The 23,017-nt window shown below is 39.8% G+C and overlaps 1 protein-coding gene across 6 annotated transcripts in view; it reads left to right on the top strand.

Moving 5' to 3' along the window:
- STAU2 (staufen double-stranded RNA binding protein 2) overlaps window positions 1–16,923 on the top strand; it is a 178,947-nt gene extending 162,024 nt beyond the window's left edge. For all 6 annotated transcript variants that reach the window (XM_075085253.1, XM_075085250.1, XM_075085252.1 and 3 more), the window contains 2 exons: window positions 14,868–14,956; window positions 15,805–16,923. In XM_075085253.1, the coding sequence (XP_074941354.1) occupies window positions 14,868–14,956; window positions 15,805–15,898 (183 nt within the window). In that variant the 3' untranslated portion in view covers window positions 15,899–16,923. The remainder of the gene's footprint in view (window positions 1–14,867; window positions 14,957–15,804) is intronic.
- The last annotated feature ends 6,094 nt before the right edge of the window (window positions 16,924–23,017 follow it).

The following is a 23,017-nucleotide window of genomic DNA, read 5'->3' as shown; positions in this document are numbered from 1 at the left end:
AAGGCACTGAAAAGCAGAAGTACTGGATTTCAGTTCCTGCTTTCATCACTTCTAAACTTAGTGTTAAAGTATCAATTAGATAACGAACAGAAATTATCTAGGGAGCATGTGGTGATCCTCAGGATAGCTCAGTAACTGCTGTGATCATTAACCTGTGGAGTCAGGGTCTTCCTTGCACTATCTTTTCTTTGATCCATGAATGCTGAGTTATTTTTTCTGCAGCAGCTGAATCTTCCCTATCACTGATCCTGGAGGTTAGATTGTCACCTAGGAGGTGGGATGTGTGGCTTGTTGACCTACAGCTAAGAAATCTGAAATCTGTATCTCTTTTAATCTGGATAATTGTTCTCACATCTGTGCTGTTGACAAAAAGGGTAGTCTGACCTCCACCAGCTTCTCCAGTGGTCATCATCTCAGTGACAACACTGAGCTCTGCTCAGGCCTGTTGAAGAACTGGAAGAGCCAGCGGTCTTGAGGAGAGGATTGTGCATCTGTAGACACTAGCTGACCAAGCTGCTGGGTCCTCTGCCTGTGGTCCTGGCTTTGCAGCTGAACTCCAGGGAGGAGCAGGAGTTCACCTCTGGGCTTGGAGTACCTCACTGCCTGCAGGTAGCTCCCTACTCAGCATGTAGCTTTCTCAGATCGCTCTTCAGAGAAATCTGGCTCTCCTCTTAACACCAAATAAAGAAACTGAGTACCTAACTTTAGACTTTTGATTTTATTCCAGGGATGTGCTATATAAAACTTTGCTTTTAGAGAGCCTAATTTGTAAGCACCTGAATTCTTTATGGAATCTAACTGACAGGTTATTTTGTAACTAGCAAGATTTTGAATAAGCTCTTTTTGACAGCTGTGGTTAATGGATTTTAATAGTAGATGCTAGGATGAAATGATAAAATAGCTGTTAGCAGATCTTCCAGACGAAAAGCCAGCTGTTCGGTAAAGTTGTTGGACATATATCTATATTTTTGACTGTAACTGTAAATGGAGTAAAAGCAGGTCCACAGTTGCAGAGCTCAGTTAATCAGAGTCAAGGAGTGTCTAATCTGCATTGCTGAGCTGCCAGTTGGAGAGGTTCCTGAACGTGAGAAGCCAGAGTTCTTGAAGAAATCTGGTTCCTGCTTGTTAGTGTCTCTCTTGAAGCACTTTTTTGAGCTACATAGTACCCAATGTATACCCTTCGTACCAGAGAAGCACATAGGACAGCATTCATGGAGATGACTGAAAGTGCCTGATCCATCCCACGTTGTTAGTACTCTATCTTTCTACCTGTGTTGCAGTAGCAGCCACAAGTAGGGGTTAATGACAGTAGAGCAAATCCAGGTGCACACAGCCAGTTCCTACTTCAATCAACATGCGAAAGGCAGTAGAAGCTGAGTCTGAGGGTGGATTCGACCCTTGCATTAAAAAGGGGAGCTGCAAGCAGTAGAAAATATAAAATAATCCAATAAAGATACATCTGCCACTTCACAAAATGAATAGGAAGGTAGCTGTTACTGATTTTAAGTGAAGACTAATCCTTCACCTCAAGATGCATTTGCTAAAGAAATGGTTGAATTTGTGTGTAAAATAGCAGCTCTAGACTAGGTGGGGGAAAAATATGTATTATAAGAGTTTTCTGCAATGCTGACATTTAACTTGATCACTGGAGTGATGAGTCACTGAAGGCAGATTAGTTTTTTATTTCACCTTTAGGAAATACCCAAATGCCCTCAGGATTTTGAGGTAAAAGGAGAAGCAATGAAGCCATGATACTGCTCCTGTATTGCAAAAAGGCAAGTTAAAATATATTACTTAAAAACAATATTATTAGAAATATGAATATAAGCTTGAAGAGGGATAGGGGGAACAGAAATAGAATAGCTTTGTTTTGTTCCTAGAATAACAGGGGGGGTTCTTTCCTCCTTGCTGTATAATAAAGGCAAACTTTGGGGCACTTGAAAGGTATTCTGATACCTGAGATAGAAAGCTGAATCCAAGCATAAGGCTCAAGCTCTTCACTCCTGTACTAAGGGGCTAGACAAAGTACAGCTTGCATTTTACCCACCAGATTCAGCAGCACGTTTTCCGGATCCTGTCAGAATCCTCAGATCTGAATGGTAAGTTGCAATTTATACATCTAATCTAAAAATTTAGAAACTCTATGGAAGAAGTCCTCTTTTTAAACATTAATCTTTTCAGCTGCTGTCTTCTGTCAGATTATGTGGCCCTCGCCATACACCAGCTCTCCCCCAAAAGTGTTTTTATTTTGCAGTTCACCTCTAATTCCAGATGCTGAGAGCTGGGATTGCTGGACGCTAAGGGCTAGTAAGGAATGTATAGGAGCTTAACAGCAGGAGCAACAGACCCAGGTTAAAAATTCAGTGACCAGGAACAAATGTGCCCTTTATTTCATCTCCCAGCTAAAATCCTAGATACAGTTTATTGGCTTTAAACTTTTCTCATTTAGTAGAAAAATCTAACCTTAGTGTTTCTTCTTAATCACAGTCACTTTAAATGGGACATATATGGTGCTATAAATTAAGCTAGCACAGAAGTATTCTTTGTTTAAAAGACATGGAAATTGTTTGACAGTTAACTATTAAATGGGATCTAAAATACCTGGAATTTCCTCTGAAGAAGTGTATGCCTCTACTGAAAATGACGAAATCAAATTTACACCACAAGTGATGAAAATGTACTGCTTGATGATCTCAAAGTCAGGGACTGAGAATATGTCTGAAAAATACTGAGCTAAAATGGTTCTCCAAAGTCACACAGCAGATTAGTGGCAAAGTCGCTGTCTTTTGAATGAAACAGGTTTTTATCCCACAAAACACCTCAAGAGTTGAAGTATTTTCATTCACTTTGAAATGAGCTAAAGGCCTCTTGAAATTTTTTCACACAGAAGAACCAACAAGTATACGAATGTGCCACACCAAGCATAGTAATTCGCCCAGTGGTTAAGTATGGTGCTTGTCTGTGATATTTTGACTGGAGAGTCTACCTTGGACCTAGAAAACCTTTTCTCAAAACCAACATATTATCATAAAAGGGTCTGCTTCTTGATTTAGTGTTTTTCTGAGAAACAACCTTGACCAACTCTCCTCCTGACTCCCCAGTTCAATGTCCTATCTAGCTGGTCATGTGTGTACCACAGCAAATATGTACGAGTCCTCTCTTTGAGGTGTAGCAAGATCTGCAACATACTTCTGATGTACTTTTCATCTCAAATTTTGGGTCTTGACATAAAAAGGCTGGAATGAAGGATATGGTGTTGTACATACCCAAGTGAAGGCAGGGAGCCAACAAAATGCTGTTGTAATTACAAGTGAACATTCTTGTATCATAAAACTGCAAAGAAAAAGCTATAAATCAGAGCTGGCCTGGTGGTCCCTGGCAGCAAAGCGCAGGAGATTTGAGCTCATTCCCTGAGCTAGCCAAGAGTGGGATCCTCGCAGAGACAGCAGCTCATTCCAAGGGAAGGGCATTCCTCGTGTCTCCTGAGTGATGCTCATGAAGCACTGATTTTGGTGGGAGTCAGATCCAGCCTTCAGCCCTGCAGGAGTGATAGTCTGAAAAGTGCTGGCCATTGTGGAAAATAAAGCAAGTTGAGAACCAGAGGAATTTTATCTTCAAGAGCTCTTGTGCGTGTGTTTAGGAGCCCACCACTTTCAGTGTTAGGTCTGCGCTACTGTCCAGATCCCATAGTTGATCCCTTATTGTCCCTGAGTATGCAAGACTGTCCTTTAATTCAGATATCCATACACCCACTCATGACACAGAACTTTTCTAAAACCTTTCTATGGGCATTAGAAAGATGCAATAAAATTAAGTAATACTTTCCAAAATGTATCTACTGAAGTTCCTGTCATTAATAAACATGGACTTAATCTTCAGTTAGGAAAGGGGTTTTCTTCTATCCCAGAACATCTTTCCTTTTTTTCTTTCTGGTGTCTTATGAGGATGTAGCTCTTGAAAAATCATTGATCTGTCTGGATAATTTACCAGTTTAAAAACTAAGTAAGTAAGTAGCAAGAGGGTAGGAAGGCATTAAAGTTGTTAGCATCAGGCAGTTTTCTAGAGACTTTCTTTAGTACAAGCCGGGGGTGGGGGTGGGGCAGGGAAGGTTATTTCCTGTCCCTCTGAAAGATGTGGCTTGCGCTGAGCCCACATTTACAGTTCAAGAGGGGCAAAATAAGGCGATCTACTGTTGTTAAAATAAAAAATAAAAAAATCCTGAGAGTGTACAAGTGATTACAGCAAAACAAACCCCAAACTGACAGCTGCACAAACAGCACTTGCCCAGCAGTGGTAGTCAGCTACTAGGAATGCCCAGTTTCCCATCAGATTGGTAAGAATTTATAATTAATAGCACACTTGGGGACTCTTCTATAATGAAACCACAATTTAATCTGCTAACCTGATTATGGAGGAGGTAAAGGAGAGAGGGCAGAAATTCAGAGTCTCTTTTTGCTGAGCACATTATCTCCCTGTTGATAGCAGTACAAGACCAAGACAGACAGCGTTTTCCAGAATCAGCCCCTACGCTGGTTTAGGAGCTGCAAGCCTGCAAGGTGAAGGGCTCTTTCCTGAACAGATGTGACCGCCATCCACTGTGATAAACTTCCAAAAAGATGAGGGAAATCTGTACCTCACAGGATGTGCTCAGCACATTGAGGGATTGAGTTAGTTATGTCCCTGATAATTGTGGATATCTCATTGTAGGAGTCAGTTTTTATTTAAATTTTTTTAATAGGAGTATACACATCTGTCTTTATACCCAGCAGCTTTCCTGGCCCACAAGAAGTCCTCTGTGAGTTTCCCCAACTGAGCTCAGTGGGATCTCTGTCAGCTGCAAGATTTATGTCATCTTTTTCAGTCCTGAGAACTGTTCCTTAAGCTTTTCACATCTGGATTTAATTGGAAAGACATTAAAAGACATTAAGTGTGCTGGAAAAGCATATTTTAGAGAAGATCTTTATAGACACTTCCATTAAAGGAGCTGATGGTTGTAGGTTAAAATGGGATGAGGACAAGCCATCAACAGTTAGCAAGGACAAAATTACATTGCAAACTCCTTCGGATGAGAAGTTCAGCCTGTAGCTCTTGGGTCTGACTCTGATCTCACTTAAATCAACTTCAATTAGGAGAAAAATACTGGTTAATGCAGTGTAAAAATACTCTGAGATCAGAATCAAAAACTTTTGCCTTTTGGAAACACTCAGATTTCTAATTACATGCCATATATGCTACATATAATGCTTTTAGCTGTCAGTCTAGATTTGGTACTTTGTTGGATGTACATGCACGCTTGTAAAATGAGACTTGGAGAATGAAGAGGGGGATTGGCCGTTAGGGCTCTGAGGGTGGAAGTGTCCTTCTCTGAATGCCGATATGCAGGCCACAGGAGTAGAGTTACACAGAAGCAGAGATACGATACAGTTTAGTACATGGGCTTCATTACAGATGTAATGCAAGAATCTATAGCCCTAAACTCCCCCATTGTTCCAGCTATAATGTGCTGCATGAAGAAGTCAATGGGCAGCCCTTTGCATTAAGTGTAATCATTTGCTTTTGTCTTCAAACCAAAGTTTCATGTCAAGTTTAGTCTGACACACACTTAAAATCTAAGGTAATTGTCTTGGTATGAGAGAACAAACATTCCTTCATTTTAAAATTGCTAAAACCAAGGAATCTGATATTTAGGAAATTACTCCCATAAATAAAGCAAAGTATATGGTCTTTAGAAACAGAAACATGTCAAGCTTTAAAGGAAAAAAAAATATTTTTGTAAAGCATTGGGGGTAAAAAAGTACACTTTAGAATATTTCAGCAAAACAAAATGTTAGAGGCTCTCACCTGTCCTCTTCTCCTAAAAGGGAGTCTTTTTCTCCACTGTGTCTTGGAAATTGTTTAGCATTAATGGGAAGATTATAGCTTGCTGGGTGATAGTGACAGGAACAGGCATTTGAATTAAAATTGTGGCTGCAGTGTAGACTGTTCTTTTATTTTCTATCATGAAATACCTTTTCACAGAATCTCTGTCTATCTTGGGCTATGAAAAAATGCACTGAAACTGGTAAAACTGATTCTTTTATTGCCTGACCTTGGGCCAGCACTTTTTGTGCTCATGCACTCTCTCTTCACTTCAGTTTCCTTCTCTTTAAAAACATGAATAATAAAACTACCGCTGACCATTTGTCTCATGAAGAAGAGGATATTTTCAAGGAGAAGTAAATAGTATTTAAATATTAGTGAGTGTATTTTACAATTTCTGTTTACTAAGTAGAAGAGTAACCACATGGAAGTAAGCATTGAGTAATACTTGGTAGTTTAAATTTTGTTCTGTACTAATTTTGGTGTGGATCTTTGAGAATTCGTAAAAAAATCTTTGAATATCCCATTTTTTGACCACTTTCCACAAGCAGTTGTCTAAGAAAACCACTTAAATAACAGAATAAATGCTTATATTTTATTTAAATACAGTTCAGTTTAGAGCTCATTCATTTTGTTAAAACAGTTCTGGCTATGTCTATGCTACTCATATGGGTCGGGGCCCATTCCCTGGTGTGGAATGACGTGGTCTTTGCCTCATTTACGTACTGCTAGCTATGTAGTGAAGGCTGTGGTAGTGATGTTAAAAACGGGATGGAACTGTAGACGTCAGACAGATGGACAGGATTGTCTATTGCAGCATATTTTAGAATTCACCGTGAACACTTATACAGCCAAGAGCCTCAATCCACTTATTTAAAATAAAGAGGTCAAAATCTCCTGCAATACAGAGAGGGTTAATGACAGTGGACTTGCGAATCTATGGCAGTGATGTGGAGAGATGCCTATAAATAAATAATTAAATAAACCAAATTGTGCTGAGAACACAGCTGACAAGGATATTTTCCAGCCATCAGTGATGAAAGAGACAGTGATTCATGGCCTTTCTTCCCTGCTGGTGCAGGATTTTGCCTGAGGATATACATTCTGCTGTTTTCAGTTTTAGGTTTGAAGCCATGTTTCATAAAATCTCCTCTAATTTTTGTCTGCAGCTTCTCAATCATGCGTGAGTATTGTCTCAGTTGCATCATTTAAACCTCTACCTACCCATACCATAATTGGCCATCTAAATGCTCTCAGCTGGAAGTCTCTAATTATTGAAAGCACCTCTATTACTTAGATGTCTACCTCTTTCTGAAAGTTAGTGTTTAAGTAGCTTTTGTCTGAGGATACAAAATTAGAAACAAGATTAATTTAAGATTAATTGCTGTCTGGTGAAATTCTGTGGATATATGTAGTGTAAATGCTTGGAAATTTAACTTTAAAATATTTTTCTTCATGTTCATAAGTAAGCTGTGATGATGCATGATTCTTTCTTTGTTCTTTCAATTGTTAACAACTGAAGAAAAAATATGAAGTTTTGAATTTAGAAAGAAATTTACTTCAGATTTCTAGACCAGAACTGAAGAATATACACTGAAAATGTACTGAAATTATCTGACAAAAGAGGCTAGATGAAGGTTTATTTTAACCCCTGATACTGGCACTGAACTTTCACAGTTCACTTCACCATTGGAGGATGTAGACACACCTCAGTAGATACTGTCATTGAACCTGAAAGCTCTTTCGAGATGTGTATGAAGAAGTGCCAAATTACTGGTTTCCAGCATAGATTGCTACAAAGGCAAAAGTCAGCATTTTGGTAGCACTTGAAAATGTTGCTCCTCACAGTTGTGAATATGTGAAAAGGGAGGAGTCTGAGAAGATACAGATTTAAGAGCAGTCCCCTACAGATCTTACCAATCCTTTCCTCTCTTATAGCCACCCACAAGTAAGAACGCAACCTAAACTTGGCAACCACACTAGCCTCTTCATGCTGGATTAATCTCTTACATTAGTGTTAAATGAGTTTGACTTTCAGTATTATTTATCAAATACTCTTCCTACAAAAGCATACCTTTTAATTGTTTTTAAAATTAGGTGCTTTTCAGCATGGTTTTCTCTCTTTGTGACTAGAAAACCTTGTATCACCATTAAAGCAATAAAACTGTTTTCCCCCAGATGACCATGCAGCTCTTTCTTGGGCTTTGAAAGAATGCTTTGCCACTCATTACTCCTGGAATTATTGTATAGTCCCGAGAATGGCGGTCAGATTTCTAGCGCGGTGTTTCACATGTGAAAATAAGCCATGCCTAGTTGACTTGCTCTGCAGTCCCTTTACTTAAGTAGATCATTGAAGATGAAAACCTACAGAAATAAAATTCCATTTTGAATAGTGTCTTTCACTCCATCCACTTCTTGGAATATTGAGAGGCACGAAGGAATGAGTACAAGTGTCTGATAAAACTAGGTGGACGAAGGTGACATGCATGCTGTTGTTGATAGAAGCCCTGCTTAATACATTGGAAAAATTGTTCAAGAACAGTTAATCCTTACTTAGGATTACCCCCAAAAAGCTGGCAACATTATTGCTGTATGTGGATTCTGTGTCATTTAAATTCTGGCTGCATGAGTTGCCTGGGGGTAGCATTAACTAGTATGTAGGACTTGTTCTAAGCTACATCTGTGAATCATCATTCATTGTTTGAAGATAGTGGACTCCTTCTATCCTCCAAGCTCTTTCTCTTGACAGGTGCAATCTGTAGCCTTAATTGTAGTGCCTATCAGGTGACTATGCCTTTGTGCAGAGATTAATCATTGTGGAAAATGCTATTTCCATGTAAACTACATGAGTTAATCAGATTATAACCCTGTGTTTTTCATGCATATCATAAACTGTGTGAAGACAGGGCTTAAAGTCATTTAATTAAGGTTTACATTGTGCAGTGTGAAAAGCCTTTCTGAATTTAATTTTTAAACAGATGTTAACACTGGATCACATGAAATCTAATCACCTGGGGAGAACAACACGTTGTGAAGAAAGTTGCAAAAACTCCTAACAGAAGTTATTGCTTGCGATATAGTAAATTCATTTACAACAGAAGCTGTGGGGAAAAGGGATTTGTTTGCAATACCCATCACCTAGGTTTTGTTTAGCTTGTATGTAGTCAACCTGGTAAATTCAAGAGAATTAAATGGATATGTTAAAGAGTCAAATTTTAGCTGCTTTGTGTGTATGTATGTAAGTCTACACAAGCAAATATATCTTCCCTTTGTGCATTTCTGTGTGCATGCAATTTTGGGTGTGGACAAGTTAAAGCCAGGTGGAAGCTTGGTCAAAATTTTCTTCATCAAGAGAAAATAAAAACAATCACCAAGAGCAATAATTTTGAATACATACAAATTTAAGTAGTTGCTCAGCTTTGGGACACTAAGTCCTCAAACTCGCCTCTACAGCTGTGATATTGTTGGGGTTTTTTCAATAGCCTTTAAATGTGAAATTTAAGTCCACATATTAAAAAGTCATGAAGTGCATCTCATTACTGATGCAGGCAGCTTTGCTGCAATGTTGTTGTACAGATGATACTGCCTTTTGAGGCCTCAGTTGTCAGGGAGAGGGGAAGAACCTCCCTGATTTGGAGGTATTTTTTTTTTCTCTTGGCTTAGAAAACAAATGAACGTTGATTGTTTGTAAATACACTTGCTACCAGTTTTGTTCATGCATGAACTTTGCTGTTGTCTAGGCTTCTGGCTTGCAAGTGAAGTCGAGGACTAACCTGGCATGCAAGCATTTTCTCAAGCCTAAACTCGGGCACAGCCTGAAACTTGTTCGTGTATATGGCATGTGGCTATGGTATGACCACAATGAGTCATCTGACTCTGCAAACTCAACCTTGAACTAAGACCCAGCTACTAAAGACAGTAAAATCTTGTCCTTCATGACCTACTCTGGACTTAGTTCAGTTTTGCAGCGTAACTATTTCTGCCCATAATTTTATGTCTTCAGAAAACACTGATTAAGGCCAAGATGAATATGGTTTTTTATGTACTTAGAAAACTGATGTTAGGAGACATATCAGCAGTAAACTAACAGTATCAAGCAGTGTGTTTATTAGGATTGTCTCAGACCTCCTTGGTAAAGTCAACTGGAGGGGCCACAGAGAGCAACAAACTTTTACGGTTTTCAGCTTCATGGAATAACCTGAAATGTAATATAGATTTAAGAGGAAAAACACAAACCACATACTGTGCTAAAACAAACATGTGAAAATTTTATCGTGAGGATGTGGTCTTAAATGCACATGGGCTAGTGTAGTAGTGCCTGTCTGCTGTTCTTGCTAAAAGAATGATCTAATGTTACTAGATTGTCATTATAAGACGCTTAATCCCCAGAGTGAGAAACAGGAAGAATATTCACAAGTTTCAATGCTATTTACTAATTGCCAATTGACTTGAGGAAAGCTAAAAAATGACTGGAAACATCCATCCCCATCCTGATACACACACATACTAATAATGGGAATGGCAGCCAAGACAAACAGCTAGCAGTGCGGTGCATCCTGTTGGCATCGTATTTTTGGCACTGTTGTAGCTACACAGAAAACAAGTGATACAAGAAATGTGTAAGGACATCTGTTCTGTAACCTATGGGGCTTCACTCACAAAACAGTTGTAAAATCTTCTGGGGGAGAGAAAAATTTCTCTGTATCTGTGCAGATGCTCTATTGTAAGAAAAATATCAATGGAAGGAAGTGTTGACCCTTTAAGAGAGGAAATTGTTCACCAGATTCACTGTCAAATGTTCCATTCTTTTCTTTCCTTTTCATTTAACCTAAGTTATCTGCCATTCACAAGTTATATTTAAGCCAAGTGGTGTAAATCTGTTGGGACTAATAGAATTGAATCATGGATTAAATTAGCCCAATGTCTGCTTGTAACTCTTCTTCGCTGTAGATTACTTAGGCCCTGTGTCACTCTGCTGACTATTCAGGTCACAGCTTCTCAGCTACCAGCTTCCTTCCTGAATCCAGCATCTTCATGTCTGTCTAGGGGCACAACTGGGAGAGGAGAAACATTAAGGGCATGTATTAAGGTCCAAAGTATTTTTTACTTACCAGCTTCTCTCAGCTTTGCTGTTCCTTCCAAATATAAGCAGTCTATCAGAGAAAGAAAAGGGGGAGATTTTAAGACACTGCAAAGGTCTCTCTATCATCCACCTATTGGCTTTCAGTCACATCTCGTGAATAGCCTTTTTAAAAAGGAAAGAAACTTTACCAAAATTCAAATGTTGTTGCAAAAGTTGGCATATAAGTAGTTAGGCTTCCACCACAGATATCTTATGGAGAGAAAGACACGGTTCCATGAAAAAGAAATCATAACTCTCATAAACCTGGAACATGTTAGGAAACTGGAAGATAGACTGTGAGATGTCGGAGGTTAGGAGGACTTGGGGAAGGAAAGTTTAGCTCTGGGAGCTGGGGGTCCTGGGTGGGAGAGCATTTAGGAGCAGGAAAAAGCAGGCGCCTGGGTAGGGGGAGATTTGTGAAGAAATAGAGGTGATTGCCTCTGCTGTAAAAGAAGTAAGAGCTCTGCGGTGGATAGTAGGGAGGGGAAGACCAGGGCCACTGGAGTGGCTTGGGAAAGATGTGGGACTGAGGCAGAAGATATGGGGAGTGGGGACTTGGTAGTGAAAAGCATGAACTTTTGAAGAGATGAAGGGACAGATGGTGTAAAGGGCTAGCTCTTCAACAGTGCTTACACAAACACCCTGACACCTCTACTTGGAAGATCAAGGATACAGGTACAGGATTGCCTTCCTGCAGCTTCCCCCCCCCCCCCCCCCCCCCAGTATTTGGTTTCAGAAACACAATAGATCTGAGATCTTACCTTTTATATCACATTTCAGTTTGGGTAGGGCATGGCTTGAAGAAGGGTGAGATGAAGAAGTGAGACTGCACCGCATTACAAGCATTAAGATTTGGATGTGTTGGTATTAAACATGTTTATCATTAAATACCTTGAATCATACCTTCATTTTACATGTTTCCTCTAATTGTTCCATATTTACTTCCTTGACACCCATATAGTAATGATCCATGCTTACAGGCAAAGGGTTCATTATTTTATATTGTAGTACTTCTTCCCTTGCCATTAGAAGGGAATAGATGCCCTCGTGATCTGTTTCCATTGATATAGTGGCTAATAGTCCTCCAGGAAGTTCCAAAGCAGTTTTTCTGGAAAGCAACCCTGAAAGCTGCTCTGTAATTTATGTGGTATGCCTTGCAATAGCCAGTTTTATGAGTAAAACAGTAGTGAGTGTCAGATGTACTTAGATTCAGAGCAATTCTAGAAAGGAATTAGGAAGCTTGGGTTGGTCTAATCAACCTCTCAATGAGTTGGGAATTTCAGTGACCACTGATCAAGATCATACTGTTCTGCACATCATGTGATTAGCCTGTGATCTAACCTTGAATGAAACATTACTTAGTTCTACTTCTTACCAACTATGTTCAGGGCCTTTTCATCCAAGCCACTGTACAAACAAATAACCTGAACAAATAGTTCTTCCACAAGTTTACAATTCACACATCAGACCCGGAAGGTAAGAATGGATATAAAAAAGTAAACAAGGTGCGTTCAGAAACAGATGAGCTAGCAGTTAAACTGTGTAGGAGGAGCAGATGTCTCAGCTTCCTTCTCTCCTTACAGTGCTTCCTGATAATGTTTTTGGATTAACATACATAAGAAGAAAGGAGATCCTGATTGTTTTGGTAATGTGCATCAGGAAAAATGGATATGAGAAGACAGGATATTCTTATGTGCCAGTACCTACCCATTGAATTGTTTGGTTCTCATAGTTGCTAACCCATGACCAACTAAAATACAGTTGAGAAGCAGTCCTGTGCAAGGAAGCATAGGAACCCAAATCGCTCCCCTTCCTTACATGATGAGTAGTGCTTGCATTCTGATGAAAAGGACCCCAGGGAAAGAAGGAGAAGAGAGAAATTGCGATGAAGAAATGTGTTGGGTTACTGGAATAGAGAAGTTGAGAGAAGAGTAGGTGAAAACCCTTGTTGCCACTGGGAGAAATTATTTGGATTGAACAGTGATTTTGCTGTGCAGTCAAGACTGAGGATGGAAATACAGATGGTGATTAGAGCTTATAAGGGTTGAGAATGTACGTCCAAACTACTATGAGGTGGTAGAGAAAGAGCTATCTTATAAAACATGCAAATATAACAAAATGTCAAGAAAACCAGAAGAAATTAGGAAAAGGAGAATTCATTCACTGGGGAACTCAATGGGTGATAAAAGTGAAAGATCCTGTAATGGGAGAAGTTGTTATTGTGGTGAAGCTGAAGCTCAGCTCTTAGTCATAGCATGGAAAAGAAGAAAGATGTGGGTAGTAGAGATTTTAAGATTAAGGGGGAAATTTTGTCAATGGATGGGAAGAAGGAGTGAATAGAGAACAGATTAGCTGTCAGATACAGGGGGCCCAGAACACAAGGTAAAGGTGGAGTGGGTGGGTAGTAGCAGTGATAATCTGTGGTTTACCAAGGCACTTTATAAAATGCTTAATTTTTTATTTGTTTTCTAAGGAAAAAAACCCAAAACTTCACAGACTAGAAAGATTCCATCTTCATGCATTATGGGTGGGAGCACCTTGTACAGCCTTCTGAAGCTTTAACAGCTAGTCATTACTATAGACAAATCTGGGATACATGGTCTCTTACTTTAGGGCAGTCTGGCAGTTTTTGTCCTGTTGTTCATCTCACCAAAATACACATTGTCTAATAATATTTAAGTTGTATAAACTTACCTTTGAAGGGAAGGAGCTGTTGAGATAATCCAGGCAAAGAATTAGTATGAAAGCAAATCTAGTACTTCATTGCAATGGCAGCTCCTGTTCCAGACAGAGTCCCTGCCCTCCGAGAGGAATGGGAATGAAGATAGAGACAGGGATTCTTTCTGTCCCAAGAAATAAGACGAGAGCAACTTCCAATTTTTTAAACAGCAGTTGTTACCTCACTGTGAAGAACAGTGCTGTAGGGCCTGCAGTCAGTTCCAGTGTTTGAGGTGTTACCTTGGGTGACGGTGTCTGTGAAAAGTTACCTTTTTTTCCCCTCTGTCATTAATTCTGAATGTATCGTAGGTGGGAGTGATTAAAGAGGAAAATCAGTTTTTCACTTCTGCTTTTCATTTCACCTTCAAGACAGAACTGACCTCAACTGTTTTATTGCGCTGGATGTGTTTTCAAAGTCAGCCACGTGGTGCCCGAGAGTTTCATAATTGACCTTTGCTAAATAAATTACAAAAAAAATAATTTGTCTTTTACCAAAGCAGTTAGGGGGGAGAGAAGAACAAGTTTGAGTCCGAAAGCAGGTCTCATGAAGCTGAGGAGAAATTGGTTAATAAAGAAAGCACTTGCACAGAAAAATATCAGCTAAAAATTGATCATTTTTCTATTGCTGATGCTTCATAATCATGCCATATTGGCTCACCCTGTTTAGCACACTTCACTACCTGTGCATAAGACATCAGTCTGCTGTGTTGTTCGAGGTCCAGCCTTGGAGTGTCAGTAGTGTCCTGCTGACCCTTTTCCCACTGCTCACACCTTCTGCAATCATCTACAAGACAAGAGTTTGTCCATGGAAGCTCTGGAAAGTGTGGGCTCTAGGAAAGCACATGGGGAAGCTGGAGAGACTTTACAGTACAGAGGGGCAAGAAGCCTAAATCCTATATCATGTTCCTCATGTAGGTGCTGAAGCTTGCATTAACACAAGCGGAAGTCACTCATGTCCCCAGGAAGAAGAAGATACCCTCAAACCTGTGCACAAGCACAGCTGTTTGTCATGGAGCTGTTATGTACCCACTCTGTTAGCTCTGTAGCCTAAATGGCTTCAATATACAGGGAATTCTTTAAATCTAGAGTATCAAAATACACACCTTCCTTCATTTGGTGTTAATCCAGTTGTGTCAATGGGGTTTTTGACAACTCATTTTTTCTTTAGGCAGCGTTAAGTGCCTTGAAACAGTTTTCAGAACAAGGACTGGATCCAGTGGAAGGGGCTATGAAAGTTGAAAACGGATCACATGAAAAGTAAGTACCATTTAAATCCTCTGCATTTTAATGCCTGTGTGGCGTGGTAGATAAGAAATGTTAATTAAGAGCTTAGTTGCCCTTTTAAACCCATGCAAAACTATTTCCTCTGGAATTTGCATACAGTTTGTGACAATTTGACAGGATAAGTAAGATTTCAGGTTTAGCGTTACTGATAATGTTTACTAATGAGCTATGAGACAGTCAGTCCTCCTATGGAAATCCTAAAGAAAAGGATTTTCTTTTCATTGTATGGATTCTGTGTAAGTAGCATAACATGATTTTTGTCAAATATGTTGTAGCACATGATATTGCCTGTGAATAAGGAGAGCTATCTGCCAATAAGTCCTTACGTCTGCAAGATGAATTTTACCCTAGAGAATTTAAAAGTTAAAATTTCTTTCAGGTCTTAAAAACCTCTTACATGGAATATTAGCTTTAAGTAGTAGACAATAGAACGAGGTTTCACACTGGATTTTCAATTATTTAAGAAAGTGGGACTGTCTGTCCAGTATAGATTTTTTTCCAGATGCTAGTCTGTTTACATAAGAAGGTAGTCTTCTGTTGCTAAATAAATTAGGAAGTAATAGAATAAAAGAAAGGAGACTAAAAGTGGCATTTGGAATTTTCAATAGCTATATCGTGGCTATTTATAAACTAATTTAATCAGAAACATTTTCCCGTATGATCTCATCAGTGTAGTATTTGAACATAAATATTGTTGTTTCACTTTAAAATGTTACCTTCCACAGTGACCTTTGAATCTCATGTGCCATCTGCTAATAAACATGTCTTAAAGATGTGCAACCCTGGACCTTACCGCTCTTGTTAATGTATTAATCTTTCAGACAAGTCAAGCATCTGGGAGAGAAAGCAGACAATAAACAGACTAACTCAGGCACCATTGCTCAGGACTGCAAGGATTCAAAGGCTGTCGTCTAGGAGCTTCCCAGCACCCACGGCTGCCACTGCATCCTTATAAACCTGTCAACACGCAATAGGGTGTATGTGTACAAGGAAATGAATGACTAATACCATTATTTGAGTCTTATGTGAAGACAACGCTATTCTAACACAAGAGATAGTATACATGGTACTGTTTATTCAACTGTGGAAAAAAATAAAATGGAACATTTCCCTTAGAACTCAAGATCAGAGCATAACTCAATTGCCCAGAGGCAGAAGAAGTCTGATCATGTTACTGGAGGTTAAAATAACAACTAATTAAAAAAAAAAGTGTTAGGAAAAAAAAAAGGGAAACTTTAAAATGGATTAATATTGAGAAAAACAAGTTGGCATTGGTTCAGTTATACAATTTTTTCGTAGTGTAGTTTTAAGTTCAGCTTATTGTTTTTTAAATAATGCTTGAATATTTTAAAATTAACCAATGACAGTGCTGTGAGAATTGTAGTTGTTGTCTTCATATATAGTCATACAGCTTATCTTTTTATGCAGACATTATGCATTCTTCATTCTATATGAATATGTATGACTTTAAGATGCACTACTCAGAATTGTATGCAAACAGAAGTTTAAATCATGACAAGTATTTGCTTAACATGAACAGATGTTAGTTATGATCTGTCTTGATATACTCCAGGAAAAAAAACAGATATGGTATTTGATTTTCCTTGCCATAATCAATTAAAGAGGCGTCTTGCCTCCAAGCAACATTTTCCCCTTCAGTTCTGCTCTCTGTTGTGTGAAGCACATCTACACCCCATTCTGTGTGTTGTATCAACCCACCGTTTGCATCAACTGAGTGTTTTTAGTCTCTGCATTCGGACCAAGAGCAAAAGGTAAGACTGCAATGTTATCAAGCCAAGGATGGAAAACTGTTGATGTAAAGATCACTCTTTTGTGAAAGGAGTGCCAGCAGAGATAAGACCTGTGGCTGCTCTGTACCAGCATATTTCTTTTAAGTGTGTGGCCAAATGCAGTAAAACCACATCAGTTCATGTGTACAATGACAGCGTCGTCTCTTTCTTTATCATTCACAGGCAGACAACTAAGAGAATGAAGTTTAAAAAAATCAGTTACAAACTAACAGATGACTGGCGACCACACCAAAGCCAGGGCTCAACCTACCTTTCCCCATGCCACCACCTTCTACTAACTTACTCTGTTAGACCAGTCACCCTGGTATTTAAGTAATTTATTTATCCAGAATACAGATATTGTATTTTATTTTATGTAAACCTAACGCAATAAACACATAAAGCTTCTACCAACTGCATAACAGTCACGACAACATTGCACAAGCTTTTAGAAGCACGTAAACCAGGGATCGCAACCCAAGTGACTCACACAGGAAAGTAGACAAACAGCAACGTAAGGAAATGGTGCAAGGTACGGTGCATTGATCCACCTCTGGGACAGGCTTTCAGGGTAGCACGTATCATGCTCTTACAGGATCAGTGGTCACTAAAAATTTGGAGTCTTTTTTTCTACGTCATGTTTCTCATGGGTATGATTCACTCTCCCCCCGGCAGATGAGGAGCCTTTGTGCTAAAAGTTTACATTTTTTAGGGTCTGACTCCATTAAACAGTCAGGAACAAATTGAACCTTTCAGTTCCCACAGAACTGGGAGTTTTCCAGAGGCATTTGGCACCTGGCAGGCTCAAGTTATTCAGGCGTCAGCATACGAAAAATAATTAGCTCTTGCACACTATCTTTCTCAGGGATACGTTACCTGCCTAATTGGCAACCAGAGCAGAAACTCTACTGCTCCTTCACCTCAGCAGCCAGTTCAGAGAGCTCAGAAACAGGCTCAGGCTGTGCTTCAGCAGTACCTACCCGTATGCAGAATACAAATGGCATTACTGTCCCCTCCCATGGAGAACAAGAACAATAGGAAGAGGCAAACCCATGCCTTGACAACTCTGTCCTAAGGGCAAGAGGCTGAGCTTGCTGGAGAGAATGTGACAAGGAGACTGGCAGTATGGTCTCCCTGCCATTAACAGAGCCTCCATGGTGTGTTCCCTGTCCCGTCACTACAGAGAAACCCTTCATACTGGTTTGCTCAGAAGCTCAAGGTATAGCTTGGTACTTGGTGCCATTCTCTAGGCACAGCCAGAAAATTGTGCCCAGTAAACTTCAGATTAGTTGCTGTGTTGCAGGTGGCCTCTGCACTGAGCGCCAGCTTGCTCCAGTGCATGTGGGGAACAGCAAAGTGACGCTCGCCTCACTCTAACTGAGCAAATTGCAACCAAATGCATGCAAGTAGGCTGTCTAGTCCCAAGATGGCTCATTCAGCCCCTCCAGTCAAGACAACAGTAAAGAAAGATCATGTCTATGAAACTGACGTCATCTCAGGTCCTCTTGCTGGTCAGGAGCATGCATGGTTCTGACTCTGACAAAAAACAAGGCAAGTAACAGAGTCGGGGGGCTCACTCTTTTTTCTCAAAACTATAGAAATATGGGGCAGATTGGGGGAGGAAGGTTATATAGTAGCAAGATCTCTAACTGTTTTTCAAATGCAGAGTTGACTAATAATTGTCATAATCATAAGTCAGAAAGTTCCGTGCAGCCTGAGGTAAAGTGCACACAGACGGCAGTTTAAAGCACCTCCTGAGCCACAGGTTAAAAGCCTCATGGAAGAGGCTCCAATGAAGGCTAAGACAGAGCTTTTCCTGGCATAAATATGAAGAGTTCCTGCTCCCTACAGGTACAGGTGGGATCACAGAGACCTCAGTATGGAACTCATCAAGATACTGCACATGAACACTGTGATGTCATTTTGGTGTCACTAAAGCACTCAAAGGCTCCTGTCTCAATGAAGAGGTTTCAGTCTGTCCACCTACATATCATGCATAAAAGGTTTCTCAAAGAAAATCCTTCAGTATTCACACACACATATACAGAAATCCACTTTAAATGTAGTTTGGCATTATCACTAGCAACCTCACGAGGGGCCAAGGAAAATTCTTGCACTAGAGATGTTGCAGCAGCCAGCAGACTTGTCTCCAATCTTCAGTCTTGTTGGTTCACAGCTGTTCCTCTTAGTTCCCGAGCTGGCAACAGCTGAAAGCTACTGGGGAGGGCTTAAGTCCAGTGATCTAAAAACTACTTTATTTTTCTTCAGTAACCTGATTTTTTTTTTTTTCTGATTTTTTTTCTGATTTTGCTTCCTAAAATTAGGTAAGAGTTTGTAAATAGGGGACATGGAACAGAGCAAACTTTATATTTAGTTTTGTTTAATAATTAGCTAATGATGGACACTGGAAGAGTATCAGTATGTTTGAATGTTATTATTAGGTCTAAAAGGGTTGAGTTTACTTTTCTGATAGCAGTTAATTTTTTTAATTATTATTTTTTAGATTATATCTACTTTGAGGTAGGGACTTTGTCAAACTTCTGTTTGCAAAGCACTGAGAGTAGTTTAGTTCCCTGTTTACCCCACATCCCACACCTCTCATCCTGGATCTCAGAGCACCTTCAAAGATGAGCAAATGCCATATTTTACAGATGTTCATCTGCGGTGCAAACTGGTGCTTAGGAATAAGAAACAAGGCTTAGGATAGGCAGTCTGCCTGTCTAGCAGCCTACTGAGGGTGCTGTGGTGAACACTCTGTTCAACTCCGTAAGGACTCAGAACCCAAATTGTCAACAGTTCTAGACCTATAACACTCATTAATCAGGAGGAATAATTCTAAAGAGAAAATAGGACCCTCAGGTATCCTCTCAAAAAATCTTTTCAACACCTTTGGGGGTCAGTGACCTAAGAACTTGCACAGGAAAAGGCTCAGCACTGAGTGAGTGGGAGTATCTGATACGACTCAAAGGATGAGAATTCTCATGGTTAATTTTATATCTGAGTTACCATCTCCAGTTGCACTCTGGCCTGTCAACAACTCAACACACTCTGGAAGTTTCTGTTCTTGCATTGACTCACGTAGTACTGATTTCTAAAGGGACAGGTGTGCTGCTTCCAACAAATGCAAGACGCAGCAGCGTCAGAGCTAGAGAAAAGGATGCAGATTTCTGTCCCCAGCCATCCCAGCATTTGCCTTCCATTTACAGTGGAGCTGAATTTACCGCTCAGCTAAAGTCCCCACTGAATTAAGGACAGAATTATGCCGGCATGTAATTTCCCCTGATCGAAGTCATAGTCATAGGATTTAAAAGATTTAGCACTCAGCAGCAGCACTTTTAAAGGTTCTTTGGATAATGAGTAGAGAGGAACCTCAGGGATTCTTGTTCCCTCTGCCATCTCTCCCCTCTGAAGCATGAGGAAAGGGCTGAGCCACAACAGATTTTAAAAATCTGTAGGGAGTAGTCGGGATGAATGACTGCAGGAATATGGAATCTCCTCCTTCTTGGTCTGAAGTGACAATGAAATCAAATCCTTCCTAAAGTGTATGCAAAGCCCTTGATCTCTCTGACAGTACTTTACTACATGCATTTTATTGGTGGGTTGCTGCTTGTTGTTGTTCTCATCTCCCTGGCCTGCTCCAATTCCCCACGAAACAGCAGAAAGTTTCCCATTTCCTGCAGCGAGAATTGAGTAAAAATGTTAAGCTGGATTTGTTTTCCAGTTAATAGGGAGAGGGTTGGTGTTCTGTTTGTTTGCTTGCTTGTTTCAAAACACTATGTAAGAAAAATGTATGCCTGGTAAAATCTCTTTATCCTCTCCCAGAAACATTCAGCATTTCCCCACTCTCAGTTGCACCCCATAAGCAGGTAAGGTTTTCTTTGCTCAAATAAGAATGGCCTCTGCAACCCCTGAGAAAAATCAGCAGAGCGTGGAAGGTTATTTTTAATGATGGTGAAGACAGGGACTATGTCAAAGCCCTGAATACAGCATTGCATGATGATTTTTTTTTGTGCTTTGGAGGAGCATCATTCAGAGACCAGTGGGAACGGATGGTGACTGTCCTTCACCATCCTTCCAGCTCAAATGTGGAGTGTTACCTGCACTGAGCAACAGCGTTTGGCATGTATATTTGGCATAGCTCCCTGAAGAGCTTCCAGAAGAGCTGGAAGGAGAGAAGCATGTCCTGAGTAGCAGCTTGCTCTGCCTTTCCCTCCCCACAGCTGATGAACCTCAAGCTGAAGGGGTAAGGTACCATCAGGATGAGGCACAGGAAAACATGGCTTCCCCTCTGGGTATTTACCTCTCGTGCAGGTCCCTTTCTGTTTGTAACTGCATTCCTGAGGTGTGATATGAGCTGAGACAGTGTGTATGTAGGTAGATGAGACGTGTATGAAGTGTTTTGGTGGTATGATTTCTATTATTCCACATGAATGGCACTGGCGTTCGTTTTTGATCATACAGCTTGTTATTTGCTTTATGCAGTTAGTCATGGTTGGCTGTGCGCTTTTGTGCTTGGTGCTTTAACTCCGTAGTACTTCGGTACAAAGGAAATTTAAAAAACAACAGTGAAAATGTTTCTAATCTGTTCTTAATTAAATAGACCTTAATAATTGATTTATGAGAAGAGGGAAAGCAAAACAGAGTGGTTGCTAACCTGAAAATATAACTTATGTAAGGGCCAAACTTTCCTTTATTTACCATAACCAGGACCTAAGGGAGCCTAAATACCCATGAAGTTTTATCCGACAGCACACAATAAATGAGAGGAAAATTAACCTGGATAAAATAGTTTATGCCTCTCACTACAATATATTAAAAATATCTTTGTGCATTAAAACAGATCACCTAAGCCTGCTTATTTGCTATTGTTTGTGATCATATGTGCAGCATAGATTTTCTTTTTTATAAGCCACTGGTACCTGTTAAAAATGTTCAAGGGCAATAATAATACAGTCAATGTAGTCTAATTCCTGGTTTTCAAACAGCCTGTTTCCACCCCCCACCTCACCCCCAATTCACTGTAGCTGAACTGGGCTGGAGATAGATTTGTGTTTTTTTAATTTGTCTAGGTTTAAAGATAGGAGGTCTTCACATGTGATGCAAAGCAAAGAAGACATTTAAATATGTTAGGGAAAAAAAAAATCAAAATGTGACATCCATCTGTGGTGCAGAAATTGAATTACCTATTGCCTAAAATATACCTGATGTTTTTGAAACTGGAAGACTGAGCTCCATTCAGTAATTGTTTGTCCATTGACTTCAACAGAACCTGAATTTAATCCAATATTGTACCCCAAGCCATGTAGGTCAAATGTAAGTGTGATAACCCAAATACTTAAACTGAACGTTCTTGCTTTGTATTATCATGAAATGACAATTTATTGCAAACCTAACTTGACTTCCTCCTATACAGAAAGGAAATATAAAGATGTGCAGAAATTTTTTCTTGTCAAGGAAGATGTACCAGTCCAGAGTGCAGCACTGTAACTATACTCTGACCAGCTTTTACACACAGCCTTATTAACCAAGTCCCCAGTTGTCATATCACTGGGGTTATTAGTGATTGAAAGTTCAACCCCAATAGTAACTCAAAGTCGGGAATTGTTTACAGATGCGCTAGAAATAGAGTAGGTAGGGATCTGGTAAGCAGACTCCCATGTACAGTTCCCAAGTACAATACATGGTAGGAACAAGCAATTAAATGAGCACAGAAAAGAAATAGTTCCTTACAGAGGAAAAGTCACCAGGCCTAAGCTTTGCAGTCAATTTATGCAGCTCACTTCAACAAAGCTACTCTTAATATTATGAAATACTTGTTGCATGTGATCAACACGGCACAGAGAAAGATGTTGCTACTACTTCAATGTTTCTTCCTAACTCATAGACAAAATAACCCCAGGGCCAGAATGTTAATAGCACTGACCTAGTTAAAATATACCAGAAAGGATGTGATTTTTCCGATGTCTTCTGAAAATCTGATCCCAACTGGGCACAATTACCTTGAATATCACCTCTGGAGTCATTTTGAAACTGCTTTTGAAATACCAGCAGATCCATCAGCCTGTTGTGAAGACCTACAAAAGTAAGTGGCTTGTTGAGGAGGAAGGACACTGTCAAGGCCTTGACGCTCTTACGTGCAAAATTTTGTGGCGGATTTTGCAGGCATCTGAAGGTAAGTGGAGGAGCCTTCTGTCCCTTCTCTCTGCAACAGTTGTACTCCTAATGGCTGCATTTGCGCAAGAGC

Source organism: Phalacrocorax aristotelis, chromosome 2 (genome assembly GCF_949628215.1).
Source record: "Phalacrocorax aristotelis chromosome 2, bGulAri2.1, whole genome shotgun sequence".
NCBI classification, from domain to species: domain Eukaryota; kingdom Metazoa; phylum Chordata; class Aves; order Suliformes; family Phalacrocoracidae; genus Phalacrocorax; species Phalacrocorax aristotelis.
Note: the sequence above shows the minus strand (reverse complement) of the source record. Positions and strands in the feature narration are given on the sequence as shown.